The sequence below is a fragment of the Anser anser genome, assembly GCF_964211835.1.
Source record: "Anser anser genome assembly, chromosome: 24".
NCBI classification, from domain to species: Eukaryota; Metazoa; Chordata; class Aves; order Anseriformes; family Anatidae; genus Anser; species Anser anser.
Window position 1 is genome coordinate 7,057,965 of NC_139745.1, and position 16,385 is coordinate 7,074,349.

Below are 16,385 nucleotides of genomic sequence, written 5' to 3' on the forward strand. Positions count from 1 at the left end.
CACTCAGATGCAGGAGCAGGGCTGGCTGCTGGCTCAGCCATCTCCCCCCAGACAGAGAGGCACGCCCACATGCAGTCAGCTCGACCTTTTATTTGGGTTTATGACAGACAGATGGTTCCCGAGTCAGTGTTTAAGGCCCACGCCCCTGCAGCCTCCCACGGGCTCAGGTCAGACCCGCTGGTGGGGCCGGGGCTCCTGCCACGCTGCAGCAGCCCCGTCCCTCGCCCCGAGCACGGCGTGGAGCAGAGCAGGGGAGGGGGCCCGCCTGGCTGCCAGGCAGCTGCCCCCAGCCCCGGTAGCAGCAACACAGGTTTGAGCAAGCAGCCTTCCCTTCCGACCCTCCCTGCAGCACCCGCAGGGGCTGTCCTGGAGCCAGGAGCAGTCCTTGGCACAGCTGGGAGGAAGCTGATGGCCCCAGCGAAGAGCCCGATGGCACGGGCAAAAGAAACAGGGCCCTCGGGTGCGGTGCTATCGCCAGTCCCCAGAGCTGGCCCACAGCGGAGGCACCGCTGCTGGCTGAGCAGGCCCAAGGCAAAGGGGATGTCAGGGGCAGCTCCCCAGGAGGCCTCGCGCTGTTCCAATGTTGGGGAGGCTGCAAATTCAGTCCCAGAGCCCCCAGGTCCTGCAGGGCTGAGCCCCCTGCTCAGGGCACTGGGGGGAAGAGATGGTGGAGACCGGGGAGGAGAGCCGAGAGCCGGGCTGGGGCGGTGCGAGCGCTCTGGCGCTGGTTAGCTGATGCTCCCCCCCTTCAGGCTTTTACACGAGACGCTCCCCAGCTTGGTCAGGAAGTCTCTCTGCTTCCACTGGGCAATGCAGTCCTCGGAGACGCGGAAATCAGCCTGGAGAGCAGAGCAAGGGGACGGGGGTCAGGGCTGAGGCACCCAGGTTGGGGCTGCCTGCAGGGCAGCAGCACCTCGCTCAGCTCTGTGGAGCTTTCGTGCCCTGTCCCAGCCCCACGCGCAGCTCCTCACCTGCAGCTTCTCGAAGACTTTCTTCTTCGGCTTGAGCTCGTCATCGGGCTCCCCATCCTCGTAGCCCTCCACATAGACGCGCTCTCCAGCGCAGCACCCAGCCGGCGGGTCCAGGGGCTCCACCTGCCGCGGCTCCCCCACGCTGCAGAGGGAGCAAAGTCACCCTGGGGTGGTGCCGCAGCCCTTCGGCACCGCTGGGCTCCGTCCCCTCTTGGGGCAGCCCCGATCCCCCTCACCTGGAGGCGCACAGCACCATGCCCTGCGACTCCACGCCCCGCATCTTCTGGGGCTTGAGGTTGCAGAGCAGCACCACCAGCCTGTCCTGCAGCTGCTCCTTGGGGACGAACTGCACCAGGCCGCTGACCACAGTGCGGGGCTCGGGCTCGCCCACATCGATCTTCTCCACATACAGGCTGTCGGCATCCGGGTGCTAGCAGACAGAAGCAAGGTGAGGCGCAGGGAAGGGGGCTGGGATGGCAAAGAAGGCGGCAGACCTGACCCCTCTGCCACCCCACGCACACTAAGTGCCCACGCTGCCATGCACGCAGACCACCACCCTCTTCCCGCGGGCCCGTACCTTTTCCACGCTGATCACTTTGCCGACGCGGATGTCCAGCCGGGATGGGACAACGTTCTCTGGCTCCGAGTTCTTGGTGCCTTTCTCTGCAGGCTCTGCGGTGCAAGGGGAACAGTTGCAACAGTCAGCACAAACCCAGGCAGCACACAGTGACCCCAGATGCTGGACCCAATAACCCCTGAATTCCCTGTTTGTCTACACACCCCTGTCTGTCCCTCCTCTGCTTTGCCAGCCCCTCAAGCAACAGCAGAGATGCGCGGTGGCATCTCTGGGGCAGGCCAACAGCCCCGGCTCTGGCTATTCCTCACCCTGCTGGTGCTCTCCAAGGCTGTAGCTGGAGGGACCCTCCCCTTCCCAGCCCCATTGCCCCCAGGGCCCCATTGCCCCCAGCACCTCCTTACTGGCTTTGGACGGGTTGGGATAGGCTGCGTTCGTCAGCTTCTTCAGCTCCGGGCTGTTGAATTTCTCTCTGATAGGGTCAAGCAGTTTGTTCAGGGCCACTTCCACCGAGTTCTTCAGGTCTCCGGGATGCACAACCTGCATCGCGACAGACGGGCGGGTCTCCGCACGGTCTCCCCCAGCACAGGGGGAGAAGCAGAGTTCAGGTCCCTGATCTGAGGCCAGAGAGGTGCTGAGATCTCTCCTCTCAGCTTCAGCAGACACGTGTCTGGTCCCAGAACAAGATAAAAGCACATCTTCTGGAAAGGTGGATACCCTGCTCGCCTAGGGGTGAGGCTGACTCGGCTAGACATGCACACATCTCAAAGGTGCAGGGAGATACCTTAGCTCGAGAGCCCTGACAAGGGTGCTAGTGACAAAGGGCAGGGCTGACTGCGTCTGAGGGGGGACAAGCCTCTGTGAGAGCTCCTTGCTGAGGCAGTCCTGCAGCAGGCAGAGCCCAGTGTCACCAAATCCCAGGAGGGGACAGCAAGCACCTCTCCCTGGCACGGATTTTCTCCCACAGAGCTCGTGGGAGCCTCAGGGACAGGGGGGGGGCGTTCAGCTCCTCCCTGCGCTCACCTGCTCAGCAAAGTCCTTCTCCAGGGCCTCGTAGTCCGTGTACGTTTTGTTTCCTCCCCATTTTTCTTCCCGCAGAATCACGAACTCTGTGAGATTAAGGCTCAGATCAGCCCACGGGACTCACCCCCTGCTCAGCCAGATGAACCACCCCACTTCGCCCGGGAGCTGAGGGGCTGCAGCAGGGCGGGGGCGGGCAGGGGGCAGCCCGCTTCGGGGGCCGCACGCTCCCATCCCCTCCTCTTGCCCCCCAGAAAGCCCGGCCCTGGCGCCTCAGCGTGGGGAGCCCTCACCTGACTTGAGGGGGAAGAGGACGTGCTTGATGAAGGAGAGGACGCCGTTGTTCTCCACGTTGCCGGGCTCACAGAAAGCCTTCTTCAGCTTCTTCTTCACATCCTCCTTGCGGTCCAGGAGGTCAATCTTTGAGTCCTGGAGGAAGAGATTTCTGCAGCCCTTTTCCCAACCTCCTGGCCAAGAGAGGACTTGTGCTGGCGCTGCTGCACCTTTTTCTTAGGCCCCAGTCTGAGTGAAGGGAGAAGTTTCCTCCTCTCGGGGTGCAGACTCCAACCCCAGCCGTGAACCCGTGCCCAGCAGAGCCCCTGACCCCAGCCACCACGCAGGGACCGACCTCTTCCGAGGAGCTCATTTTGCTTCCTGTCAGGCCGGGAACCATCGGGTTCATCAGGTGGATGCGCTTGGCGTAGCCCAGGGAAGGGAGGTACTGGGAAGAAGCAAGGAGGCAAGTCACGGACAATCCTCTGCTGCAGGACAACCTTAACCCACGGCCCCGATTTGCTCCTGGCTCCAGGCAACCCTGAGCACAGCAGCGGGACCCAGCAAGCTCTCACGGGTTCACAAAGCCCCGGCAGCCACCGCCAGGGACGCGTGGCAGCCCCGTGTCGCACCCCAGAGCCCTGCAGACCACAAGAGCAGCAGCAGGAGCTGCAGGGAGCCCTGTGATGCTAACACATCACCGACACTTCTCGCAGTGGATCTGGGAGTCTCCGAGCCCCGCACCAGGATCACAAGGGACTCCGACACCCCCGTTCCTGACCTTCTCTGCAAAGGTGAATATCTTCCTCTGATCAACTCCTCCGAACTGTGCATCAACCTTGAGGTACTCCTCGTCCAGGGCCTGCGGGGAGACGCGCAGAGCCTTGAGCTTGGCCCCAGGACACCAGGTCCCAGCTCGCTCAGCTTCTGGAGGCCCTGCCCAGCCCCGCTGGGCCCCAGGAACAATGCCCAGGGCCAGGCACGCAGCCTCACACATCCCCATGCTCCTGGCCTTGCCCAGCACCTCCCCGGCACAGGGGCCCTGCCACGCACCTGCAAGCCTGGGTAGAGCAACCCGCTCAGCAAGGGGTGCTCCACCTGCTTCACCACCTCCGCTCCTGCCTTCTTGGCGTCGTGCTGCGTCACCACGGAGGAGAGGCGGTACACGTCCAGCGTGTACTCCCTGGGGGAAGGGGCAACGCTGTCAGCACCAGGGAGGGGGGCAGCTGTGAGGGCTGCTTCACGGGAACATGGGCTCTGGCCACGCTGAGAGAAGCCTGGAGGCAGCTTTGCTCTGTTCCCTGAATGATAATGCCTGGGAGAAGACCTGGGACAACTTTGGGACAGCAGAGCCCTAAGCCAGGCTTTCCCTCCCAGACAGGACCAGGCGCCCAGGACTCACTTGCTGAGCTGGTAGTCCGTGCCCCGGACAAACTTCAGCTTTTCCAGGGGCACCCCGATGCTCTCCAGCATGGCTTTGATCACGTTCTCATAATAGCGAGTGCGCAACTCCAGCAGCTCCCAGGGGGCCTTCATGTTGTCCAGGTAAGCATGGAGGTCAGCGAAGAGGATCGTCACCTGACACGGAGGGACAGAGACAGGGTCAGGGACCCGCAGCGTGGGGACAAAGCGCCCCCGGATGCGAGCTGCCCCCCCGGTCCCTCACCTCGCAGCCCCCCCCCGGTCCCTCACCTCGCAGCCCCCCCCCGGTCCCTCACCTCGCAGCCCCCCCCCGGTCCCTCACCTCGCAGCCCCCCCCCGGTCCCTCACCTCGCAGCCCCCCCCCGGTCCCTCACCTCGCAGCCCCCCCCCGGTCCCTCACCTCGCAGCCCCCCCCCGGTCCCTCACCTCGCAGCCCCCCCCGGTCCCTCACCTCGCAGCCCCCCCGGCCCCTCACCTCGCAGCCCCCCCGGCCCCTCACCTCGCAGCCCCCCCCGGCCCCTCACCTCGCAGCCCCCCCCGGCCCCTCACCTCGCAGCCCGCTTTCAGGAAGTCCGCGATCTTGGACATGGGGACGAAGTAGGCGACGTGCGGCTTGCCCGTGGTGGCGGTGCCCCAGTAAATCTTCACCTCCCGCTCCTTCAGGATGGCCGACAGCTTGTCCTCACCCAGCACCTCCTGCGGGGAGCCCACGGACGTCCTGCGCGGCCCGGACACGGCGGCAGCAGGAAGGGGGGCGAGCAGGGAACCGCACACCAGGCCGGGCCCAGCCCCCCCCAAACCGCGCCGTGCCCCCGGTCCCCCCAACCTCCCCCCCCCCGCTAGGCCCAGCCCGGCGCCGGTACCTGCAGGTTGCGGGTGATGAGCTGGTACTTCTCCTGCGGGCTGGGCGCGGCCTCCATGGCGGCGGCTGCGTGGAGAGGAGGCGTTAGCGGCCCCCCGGTGCCCCCCCGGTACCCGCGGCCCTCCCGGTGCCCCCGCCCGGCCCCACCGACCGGCCCCGCGTTGCATCAGCCTCGCCCGGTGCTCACCGGCTCCCTCCTGACGTCACTTCCGCCGCTCGGCGCGCTCCGCCAATCAGGGGCCTGGCGGGGCCGCCCCGCTAAGATGGCGGCGGCCAGGGGCAGGCAGTGCCCGGCCTGCAGGGTCTGACCGACTCCGCGCTCCCTGAGGTCTCCCTGTGGTCTCCCCCCAGGCACCACGGGCTCGGTGCCGGTGCCGGAGCCCCCTCAGGCAGGGCAGGGCAGGGCCGGGCCGGCCCCAGAGCGCTCCAAGCCGAGCACATCAGCATTTCCAAGCGTATTTCATGCAGAGTTCCAGCGAGGTGTGAGGCGTTTGGTCCTCCTTCAAGTCCTCACTCGTTAGGAACCACGTTAGCTACACCCTGCAGGGCCCAATTCACATTTCCAAACGTATTTCATGCAAAGAGTTCCAGCGGGGTGTGAGGCATTTGGAGGTGTGAGGCGTTTGGTTCTCCTTCAAGTCCTCACTGGTTAGAAACCACGTTAGCAGGCTGCTACACCCTGCAGGACCCAATCCACAATTAATTTATTTGCCTTTTATTTCTCTCTGAAGCACCTAAGCGCTTGTAGGTCAATTGCAGAACTAGGCATGTCTTAGCTAGCGAGGGCTGCTCATCTCTCCATGTGCTCCTGTACAGGTTGTGTGCACATGGCAGGTTCCCGAGGGTTTTTCTTCCTTCTGTGAGGTTACAGCGTTATTCCAAAAGTGCTAATTTTTGTTGTTTGGACAGAATGACAAGAGGAAACAGCAGAACTGCTGGTTTTTATTCCTGGAGTAGGTAACTTCCTTTTTTGAAAGCAGCAATAGTCAAAACAATGGAAAGACAAAAGGTGTTCCTTTAAATCTGTTGGTCAAAGGGGACAGGAAATACTTTGCCTGAGCCCAGATTCTCCTGCTGGGTGAGAGTCAGATAAATGCAGGGCTCTCAGGTCAAAAGATTCATGTTCGCGTGAATCCTCTCAAAGAAAAAAACACGTTTTGTTTGTAGATATTTTTAAACTATTGAATTTTACAGGAAGGCTTTTATCTTACGATCTTTCATTATAATACTCATTTTGTATGAGTGTTTAGAGTGACTAATACTCTGCTGAACGTCCTGTTAGTTATGTGACAGAACTGCTCTTCTGTTGCTCAGTTTTTCCTAACCTGGACAAGGCTCTTTGTTTGTTTAGTCTCTTTGGGGGATGGAAGTGCAGGCTGAGAGATGGGGAGCACTCTGTCAGAGAAACTGCTGCTCCATGGCCCAAGTTCTGCCTGCTTTCAAGGATCCTCTCATCATCTTCCCAGATGATTCTGGCCATGCTGATCTAGTTGCCAGTTCTACAGAGTCAAAATACGACGATGTAGCCCCTTCTCTAGATAAAGCCAGATGTTTTAATGATAGTGAGCCAGACGACTCCTTGTTGGAACTGTCAGACAGTGAACAAGGGAATTCTCCTTTCAATTACACTGAGGAAGAGATCCAGGAAATCTTGGCAGATGATTGCTTGGAATGTGAGCAGCACATAACTAGAAAAAGCACTCTGAGCCAAAATGTAAGTGGGGAGAGTGAAAAGGACGTGAGCAGCAGCTGCACTGGGGCATCAGTCGTCTGTGAAGATGCAAAGGTAGCCTCAAAGATCACAGAGAAATCAAAAGTACATCTGTCAGTCCAAGCAACTGACATGCTGTTTGACCTTGATATTGAGGAGCTTCTAAATCTTAGCCCGATCGATGCTGATTATGTAGATCAGCCACTGGAGGACGATTATTTGGAGGATGTTGAATTCATGAATGATCACACAGCGTGTGATCAGACTGATGCTAGTAACTGTTTTCCCAGAGAATCCTCAGGGAGGCTGATGCCTAAAGGCGAGCAAACCCTGGGTGTGGATTGCCTGGGAAAGACTTCCTCTGCAGGCACAGATGTGTCCAACACCTGCGGTGATCATGTGGGAAAATCCATGCCCTGTTCAGACCTTGCCTGTGGCCAGCACAAAGCTGATGACAGTGCAGCACCTGTGCTGCTGAGAAGTCCCAAGCTATCTTCTGGGTCAGGAAACCAAGAACTTCCCAAAGCAACAATGAACGTTTTTTCAAGGAAATCAGACTCCCCAACGGTTGATATGGAGCAGGAATCTTCAGATGCTAAACAGCCATCAGGCAGCATTGAAATAAACACACGTTTCAGTTCTGACTAAAATGTTTCTGATTCTATTCCTTTTATTTTCTACTTGTAGTAATGTCCATATGAGCCCAAGTGTGCATATCACTACCAAAACCTTGCCACGTAAACCCACTACACTAGGCAGTCATTCCTGAGCCCCGGGAGGAGGAGAAGTAATTTCCTCACAGCCTCTAAATGCCTTTGCGCTCTGCAAAACGCCCCGGCAGCTCCCTGAACCACTTTGGCTGGCCGCGTGCTGCCGTTTCCCTCTTCGTTTTTTCTTGAGGTGCGCTGAAATAGTGGGGAGGTTCCCAGTGTTTTACCCGGTAAGGTGCCGCGAGGGCAGGACGCGGGGCTGGCACCGGAGAGGCTGCAGCAGCCCCGGGCAGTGCCGCTGCGGCTCCCGCAGGTGGCAGCAGCGGAGCGGCGCCGGGCGCGGCGCGGGGGGCGCCCCCTGCCCCCGGGCTCCCCCTGCCCCCGGGGCTCCGAGCCCCGCTTCTTTGGGCCCCCCCCGAGGCTGCTGCGGCCCTGCTGCACCTCGCTGTCCTCCGCATTGCCCCTGCTATGGCATTGCCACAACAGAAATCTGCTGCTCCCGAGGGCTCGCTGCAGGTTTGTGGTCTGTGGTCCGGACGGTGGCTCGCTGCTTCCCTCGGCTAATGCTTTCTCCCCTGCTTTGCTCTCAGAATGTTATCTTCGTGGATTTATTTAAATAAAGAATGGTATTTTTGTAATCGTAAAACAGCACCACCAAAAGTTACCGTTTGTACTGGTTCCGTGAAGCACTTTGCCCCTCTGTGTCTTCTGCGACGTGATGTGATAGATGTGCCCAAACATTCATGCCATCCATTGGCATCCAAAGACACAAACAACAGACAAACGCTCCAGAAGGGGAGCTGGAATGAAAGAAGCACACCCACCCCACCTCGCCCAGATGCAGAGCTCTGTAACCCCACACCACAGGGGCGAGGCCGTGCTGGCGAGGAGGGCGCAGGGGAGGACGCAAACCGGGGCGGGAGGCCCGGCCTCCTCAATTCACGTTCTGTGATGGTTGGGGGGTACTCGCTTTTCAGAGGGAAATAAGAAGTACACTTGCTAGCACCGCCGTGTGCAGGGATCCCACACAGCCATCAGTCTCCTTCCAGGGACTGGGACAGGCTCACATGAGCTCCAGTTTGTGGTATCTGGGAAACGTTACGTGGGGGCCGTGCTGTGGCAAATCGGCCACCAAAACAGGCCGGTGGCACTGCTGATGGCTTCTACGCTTCGTCCCTCTCAGTGGTGTCTTCCAAAAGCTCTCAGCAGCAGAGGCTTAAAGGAAGGCGCCTGTAAGGAGCCAGCACGGAAGGATGTCTGCTGAAGAGCAGAACTGGAAGGGGAGGTTGGTAGAGCTGGGGTGTTCTGAAGGGCAAAGAGTCTTCTGGTAGCTTCCATAGATGGCCTCCCACTGTGCTCCTTTCAACTGTTCATGGGTGTAATAATTGTCATTTCTTGAGAGTTAGAAGAAGCTGACAGTTTCGTGGTTCATTGCGTGGAGCCTGCACTTATCTGGGCTGCACGAACAGCTGCATAGCCACGGGGCTGCTTTCCAGTGTATGAATACAGCATAAGTAATGCAGAGGGAACTAAGCAAGGAAAGCTAAAACGGCCTGTTTTCTCTTCCTTTCAAATTAAAAATGCAAGGCGTATGTTCTGAGTCAGAGAAAATCAGGCAGAAGCTCCAAATGAACAAGGCTGGTGAGTGAAATAGAGACCTATTTTGCTGGGGAAGAACATTGTCTGCGATGCACACAATTTTGTTTTCTTATTAGTGCAAACCTCTTGTATTCCAAGTAGCTGCAGGCTTGGAATTCAGCCTGACACAGTGTGGGCTTTCCCAGTTGTCAGAGAAAAAGCGTCTCAGTGGGCTGACTTTGACCCTGTATGGTGCTTCTTTGCACCCAGATCCGCAGCAATATTTTGTGTATTGTATGTGTATTGATTGTGTATTGATGCAGAACGATCCTGATACATTCCTAAAGGAAAACTAACAGGTTTCAGAGCCAGCCAGGGAATTCCCTTTGAGAAGTGGCAACTGTTCAAGTGACTCAAATCATGATATAAGGCTGCCACAAATCTTTAGCTCTGTTTTGTATTGCAAGTCTCCTGGCATTTATATCATGGTAGGTTTATATTGCTATCCCTTCCTCTACATAATCTCTTTGCACTTCCTTTTATCCTGTCTCGTGCTTCTTGTTCATATGTTGTCTGGGTGGATTACAGGCTGGCTATGGCAGGGGTTTTATCTTTTCACTTTTCTCCATGGTCTCTTGCACTTGTGGATTCTCCGTAAATACCACCTTCTTATATCTGTATTGGGTGATTGTGTGCCAAGAGTTGTGCTAACCCATGGTTCTGGTTGTTCTTCCTCTCATTCTGGTTTCCAGAGGATATTCAGCCTGAATGGATAAATTTATTTTCAGCTTCCCATAGGAATCTAAATGCTGCTGAGGCTGCGTCGTAGCAGATGTAGAAATGAGATGCGATTTGAACATCTGCATGGAAACGAGCGGCTGAAACTGATTGACCACAAAAGATTCCTGCCAGCTGACCGTTTGTTAGTATTCACACTTCATTATTGCCCTTTATTCAACAGTAAATAGAATCATATCCCTCTTGATGAGATCCTCCTCAGCAATTCGCGTTGGGCTGTATCAGTCTGCAGAAGTAATGAGGCTCCTTCTTTATAACTGTGTCGTTGGCACTGAATGCCAGCACTCCGCTGTTTAGTCTTGTCCTCAGCGATGTATATAACTGCATGGGCCTATTTTTAAAAGGGCGGGGGAAGGACAAACCAACAGAAAAAGCATTTCCGTCTCTAAACATAGCCTTCTCTCGTTTTCCACCCAAACATCTGTACTTCAGGAGAAAGCTTTCACAGGTCATTAACATTGCAATTGTGCATATGGGATAGTGCTTTCAGCACCTGCTGCTCAGACAACTATTCTCATGTCCCTCAGAGCAGGATCACTCCCAGCAGAGTCGTGCAGCGCCTGGTACCTGGAAAGCCGTGCTAGCTCCACCTGACCTCCAGCCACTGCCTCCCCCCAGTGCTTCTGCTAGCAGGACTCTGCTAGCACTTCTCCTTGGGCGCTGGTTTGAGGGAGTTTTATGACGTTTCCCAATTTTATCGGACTTCTTGCAATCTGGGATAGACCTGATAATGTTTTTCTTGTGTCCCTCTTGAGTCAAAGGGAGAAGAGGGAGAAGTACTTTATAGAGAGCCACAGATGTCTGTGACCATCTGGTCTTACTGTAATAACAGAGATCAATGTCTTTAAAAAGCAGATACCCAGGTTTAAGGTGATGGAAGGGGAGAGTAGTATAAGGGAACATATGGAGAAACAAATGTGTGAAATACAAATAAACACTCTGCTACGAGGCTCTGCCTTGAAACAGTCTGGTCTATTGACTGGTACTTAGCTAGCTGAGGAAAAAACGTTAATCTTTGGAATAGTTCTTACCTGCCAAAACTCATTTGGCTTGAATGAAAAAGCGTGCAGGGAAGGTATAGGACCTGGGCTCTTCAGTCATGAAGGAGGAATTACAGTTACGGCTTGATTAATAGACTGTTTGAGGATTTCTCAGCTCCTGGGAGCTCTTGGGTGGCATAGAAACAGGTTCAAGTTTTATGTGCATCTTTTATTGTCCCTACACTTCGGCAGAAGTAAAGCACTGTGACCAGTTCTTCTCCCTGCTGTTCTCCAGCACTGACCAACGTGGCAGCAGTCTGGGCAGCCACAGGTGCAGGGGCGGAGGCTGCGCCCCTGACAGCAGCACACGGAGCCCCCTGCTCCCGTGACCCAATTTGGTGGTGACTCAGAAGGGGGAATCAAGGGCAACTTCTGTGCAGGAAGGCAAACAATTTGTGAAAAGTTGGGATTTCTTCTAGTCACAGACATTATGCATTAGCTTTTTGCTGACAATGTTAACTGGTGTGTACTGTGGCAGTGAGAGTCTGCCTTTTGTCAGCTGCCCTGGAGTGCCTCCTTTCTTCCCAAACAATGCAGCCAGAAAAGATGGATTTCGAGAACGTTTCAGAAATCTTCTCTAGAAGTATCTTTTTGACAAGAAGTTGTTCCTTCGGGCAAAGAAAAGCTGATACTGTGGCTTACGAAGGAGACCTGAATTTGCTCAAGAAACATTTTGTTCCCTGGAAAGGAAGAAGTGTTACACAGAAAAGTGATTTACATCACTCACATGACTGCAGTGGCAGGATGGAAAAACCTTCGAATCTCAACTGGACAAGGACACAGGCTGTTCTGTACTGAGAGCACCTTTCAAGGATGGACTTTAGCAAGGGCAGCATTCCAAGGAATTTACCTTTCACTGCGCTGTAGAACCTGTTCTGAGGGAGCAGAAGAGCAAACACTAGGTTGGTGCTACTGATTGTTCCATACTTTGTGAATGGTTCAAGGACTCTTGCATTCTCTTGAACAAGGATTCACTATGCAAGAATTTCAGAGCTGCTGTTTTGAACAGGGGGCTTGTTCTGACTGCAAGAGCAGTACTATCAAAACATTCAGTGGTTGTAGGTGGCGATATTGTGCTACCCTTGGATTATATATACATGTAAGTGGATTGTTGCAATAGGTCATGACGGCAGGGAGGCACCCAGTCTTGGAAAACCACTTACATTTGACCCACTGTCATCTGTAAATACTGCTTCTGGAATCTGGGGAGGTGTTGCTCAGATTTTCCTGAAAGTGGGTGTCCTCTTCTAAACCCTTGGGCTCAGAGTGCTGGTTGTAGGATGTAAAAATGGCTTTGAAGACCAGGAGCAGCAATAAGAATCAGGCTGCTATATCCAGTCTCTTGTGGGATGTTTTTTCTCTCACTAATGGCTTGCTTTGATGAACTGCAGATGCTCTAAATGAATTACACGTTCTGATGAATAAGGCTGCCAGCTTGGAGTACTGGACCCTTGGCAAAAAGTGGCAGCGCCTGTCAGACCTCACCGTGAGGGTGTGAGTGCCCACAGGAAGGGCAGACACTTCATTTCCTCTTACAAACATTGTCCAGCGGCACACTTTTATCCATTAGTCTTTGGAGGTGTTTTCAGTTCATTTTAATGAATTTTAAATTCTAAATCTCTGCCACAAAAAGTAAAAACTGCAGCAGTTGCCAGAAGTAGCAAGCACTCCTGGAAACGATTTAAGCCGAAGACCTGTAGTACCCATTAAAGTGTAAAAGTTTGGTGTCCTGTGATCCAAATAACCCTGACTTATAAAGACCTCTAGGGATGCATGAGCCTGTATGATCCTGTCAGGACTTAGTTCTGAACCTCACAATGAACAGACACCCTGAGTGTAATGCAGATATCTCTCCCCAGCTGTTGGCGTGAACAAATTGCTTTGCTGGTTTGAGACCTCCTTGGTCACCAGCTGCTCTTGCTGAGCAGCTGCTGCAGAAATGAAGTGCTCTGCGCTGGGGATGTGACCGCCCTGTGCCAGACAGGTGCTCCTTCTGCAAGCCAACTGGCTTGTCAGTATTTTCGTAGGAGAGGCCCCTCTGGTTGCTCGTACTCCCTCGGATGGGTCTGCAGTTTATAAATGATATTTCCTGACTTACGCTGATGCCTCTGCACAAAAACGAGATAAATACAAGATAGCGTTGGCTTTTTTCAAAATGCAGAAGGGGCAAAGCAGCATCTGATGATGTTGGTCTGAGGACGGGAGATAACCAAACTCATTGAAATGTGACTCATTTTTTTAATGTTGCTCCTGTAAGATTGTTTGAAGTCTTGTGGAGTTTTGTCCTGTTATTTCAGAATGTACTTAGATGTAGCAAATGAGCGTACTTGTTATGTATGCACAGCACTTTGTTGAAAATAAGCCTTTTGTTTAAACTGCTGGGTAGTGGAGCCTTCAGCCTTCTCTGCTCAGCCAGGGGGAAAGAGCTGTGCAAAGAATGTAACAGAGCACGAGGCAGCGTTCCTGAGCAGGCATTTTTAAACTTTCATGTTGTTACTTACCAAGGTGCGTTCTTAAAATGTGGTTTCCCTTTCAGAACCTCATAACAAGAAAATTAGATACCAGCTGCAAGCCCTGGGGAACGGGGAAGGCATTTTCGGAGAAGGTGCTGTTCCAGCCTAAACGTGCTTCTGTGTTGTGTTTGCTTTAACTATTTGTTTTAACTAAGTAAACTTATTTTCACAGAAATTACCCAAGGTCCACCAAGAAAACCACTCAAAAGTACAGTCTTACGCAGCAGGTGAGCAAGAACTTGGCCAAACACCACCATTTCCAGAGCATTCCTGGCCACTTCCAGCGTAGCCCTGTCACTGCCCTTCCTTCTGTCTCATTTTGCTGCTGAGGGACTGTGCTGGTTCTTATTCCATGCTTAGAGTTGTTCTTAATTTTTCTGGGTTTGAGCGGTTTGTATTTTGATAAGTTGTTTCATGATCTGTTTTAAATTAACCCGATGGAAGTTTCTATGTTCTATAAACATTTAGAGCGGCTTTTGAAATGCAATTTGATGCGATCTGTTTTGTATAGTTAACTTTTATTATGTTTAGCACCAGTATTTTCCTTTGAAATAAAAATAATCTTACAGAGTAGGTAACAAACAACTGGAGACTGCATATTGGATGTGAGGATGTAATATCTCAGTGATGGAAACTGGAAAATATGCTTTGAAGTGGGAAAAGCTTTTCTTTAAAGCTTGGTCCTAAGCCTTGGCATTCAATCTCCTACAGTGATTGTTGGGCTACCTTTGAATAACATTAAGGTTTTAAATCACACAAACAGCTTGTGGATGCTGTTCCTTCCCCTTGGCACAGACAAAGTTATGTTTCGTTTTACAGTAAACTGGGGAGCAGCTGTTGATTTCCCTGGTTTGGTTATGTCTCGTCTTGTTCTGTTGTTCTTTCCATTCCCGAAGACTTTGCTGCCTGTCATTAATTTTCCTTGTTTCATTTGTTACGTCATGTAAAAATGTTTCATGAGCTTTGCACTCCAGTTTATAAACACTGTGCACTTGTTAGATGTGGTATTCCTTTTCTCTTTTGCTGTGTTATTATACTGGACCAGTCTTGCTTCAGCGTATCTTTTCCTGTCTTGTTTCCTTTAATCCCTACGAGATGTGGCAGAAACACACTGCAGGAGAGTACCAGCACTAAAGGCACTGCGAGTAGCAGAAAGGAAAGGAGTTGGTTAATATTCTGAGAAGAAAATCTCAGTGAGTAGCAGAAAGGGAAACCCAAGACCCAGGCTAATCTCTGTCCTAAGCTCCCAACCTGTTTTTTGTGCAGACTGACTCTTGGCCTTCAGAAGGGATGGGCAGCGGGAAATCTCATGACTTTAGTTGGAATTCAAGCTAGCTGCAACTTCTCACTCATCCCCTTCCTCTTTTAGTAGCCTTTCTGTAAGGGTTCCTCTCCTGTGCAGCTCTTCCCTTTCACTTCCCTGCTTTTTGGGGTACCCAGGACAATGTCACCTCACATTCATTTGTTAAGCTACACTGACAGCAACTGCTGGTCTCTGCCGCCTCCATCGCCTTCCCTAACAGAGTGTGGAAATGCCAAAATATTTGGAGGATTTGTAAAGCAGAGGTCAATCATCTGCAAAATGCTCTTCCCAGGTGTGCTGACAGAGCCTGCATGGGCTTTGTGAGCAGTTTAAGCATAAGAAGGTTTATGGGTAAATTTCAGAAAACAGATTGCCCATGGAGGAAGTGCTACTATATTTTTATTATACTGATCTGAATCTTTTGTGACATTTTTGGCTAACATGAATTTAAAGAAATAAAATTTGGGTACAGTACTAATATTTTTCAATGTTGAGCCTCGTGTTTTATTTTGCCATTCTGTAGCACCTTTCCACTCCGGACTGGGGCAGGAGGAGGTGGCTTTAAAAGCAGCCAAAGTTTGTCACTGACCTAGATGTGCATTGACTGAGGCACGGAGGATCGAAGTAATTTGTCCAAAGGATAAGCAGTGGAGCTTGGAACAGAGCCTGCTATTGCCTGACTACACTAACTCGTAGATAATGCTGCACCCATTAATGAAGTAATTGCTGTATTTTCATGCATAATTCATGTTGCATGGGGCAGGGGGTGTCTTGTTTCTGGTGGGTTGTACAGGCATACGTGGTGCATGTCCCATGGCCAGCATTAGGGCTTTGTGTCAATAACTGATCTTCTCCAGCTAGTAACATGTTCTTGATGCCAGTGTAGGCTGTAAGTGACTTCGCTGCTGCTGTCACAGGCTGCTGGGATGGTGCTGGTCTGCCTCGACTGGTGATCGATGGTTGCTGGTGATCAGCAGCGACAAAATGGAGTGGGAAGAGCACTGACAATGCTCTACCTCTGCTGTGCGTGCTGAAGTGCTCCCGCGAGGCCTTCAGGGGTCCATGCTAGCTGTCTTGGTTCTATGTATCTCCGAGATTACTATGAAGTGATGCACAGCAGTCAATCTTACATCAGTTTTCTCTCAAAGCAAGCATTCTGTTGCCGGTTCGGCCATGCTGAGAAAATGAAATGGGTCTGAACAGGCAGCACCTGTCAGGACAGGAGGGTGATGGTGTCTGTGTGTGTGCTCTGCCTACGGTCAGCCTCCCTGTGCCCGAGGACCGCAGGCAGAAGCAGGCACCTCCTCCTGCTCGCCTGTTTTGTGGTCTGTGAATTCCGTGTGAATGAACGCTGCCACGGAGCGGCTCTGCACCGTGTAAAGGCTTTAGGCTTCTGGGCATCTTTGTGACTGATTTAATTCTTTGACACTGCAACTGAGATTCATACATGCTGAACTGTAGAGATACTGTAAGGGGAGAGAGATTGCATGTTACTTGTTCATGGAAGGACATGTTTGCAACTGGAGTACAGCCAAGGACTGTTTATGATTTTTGCTGTAGTAGAATCCAGCAACGTGAGTCTGGAGGAGACTGTTTTGTGCAAGCAGCGT

The 16,385-nt window shown here is 53.1% G+C and overlaps 3 protein-coding genes across 4 annotated transcripts in view; 2 read left to right on the forward strand and 1 right to left on the reverse strand.

Annotated features, from left to right (window-relative positions):
• Positions 1–16,385, forward strand: part of NDUFS5 (NADH:ubiquinone oxidoreductase subunit S5) — a 95,241-nt gene that overhangs the window by 3,979 nt on the left and 74,877 nt on the right. The window lies entirely within an intron of this gene.
• YARS1 (tyrosyl-tRNA synthetase 1) lies at positions 76–5,333 on the reverse strand. Of its 2 annotated transcripts, none has more exons than XM_083810027.1 (14): positions 5,310–5,333; positions 5,124–5,188; positions 4,810–4,956; positions 4,241–4,416; positions 3,892–4,021; positions 3,620–3,700; positions 3,194–3,286; positions 2,859–2,994; positions 2,569–2,654; positions 1,950–2,085; positions 1,549–1,643; positions 1,208–1,401; positions 972–1,113; positions 76–839 (listed from the first exon to the last, which is right to left on the reverse strand). In XM_083810027.1, exons 2-14 carry the CDS (start codon positions 5,178–5,180, stop codon positions 729–731), a joined length of 1,584 nt encoding a protein of 527 aa, XP_083666153.1. In that variant the 5' UTR covers positions 5,181–5,188; positions 5,310–5,333; the 3' UTR covers positions 76–728. The 2 variants fall into 2 exon arrangements, with proteins under 2 accessions (XP_083666153.1, XP_083666152.1); XM_083810026.1 differs by having other exon boundaries at positions 5,274–5,328.
• Positions 5,486–7,907, forward strand: LOC310886027 (uncharacterized protein). The gene is given in 2 exon segments (XM_083810061.1): positions 5,486–6,574; positions 6,576–7,907. Coding segments are annotated over 2 exon segments (975 nt in total). The 5' UTR covers positions 5,486–6,505; the 3' UTR covers positions 7,482–7,907.

What these genes read in the sequence shown, in the direction of transcription:
- YARS1 (XM_083810026.1), bottom strand. An exon ending in TCCTGAAAGCGGGCTGCGAG is followed by an intron (nt 4,417 to 4,809) that starts GTGAGGGGCCGG and finishes CCTCCGTGTCAG; the next exon opens with GTGACGATCCTCTTCGCTGA. An exon ending in ACGGACTACCAGCTCAGCAA is followed by an intron (nt 4,022 to 4,240) that starts GTGAGTCCTGGG and finishes CCCTTCCCCCAG; the next exon opens with GGAGTACACGCTGGACGTGT.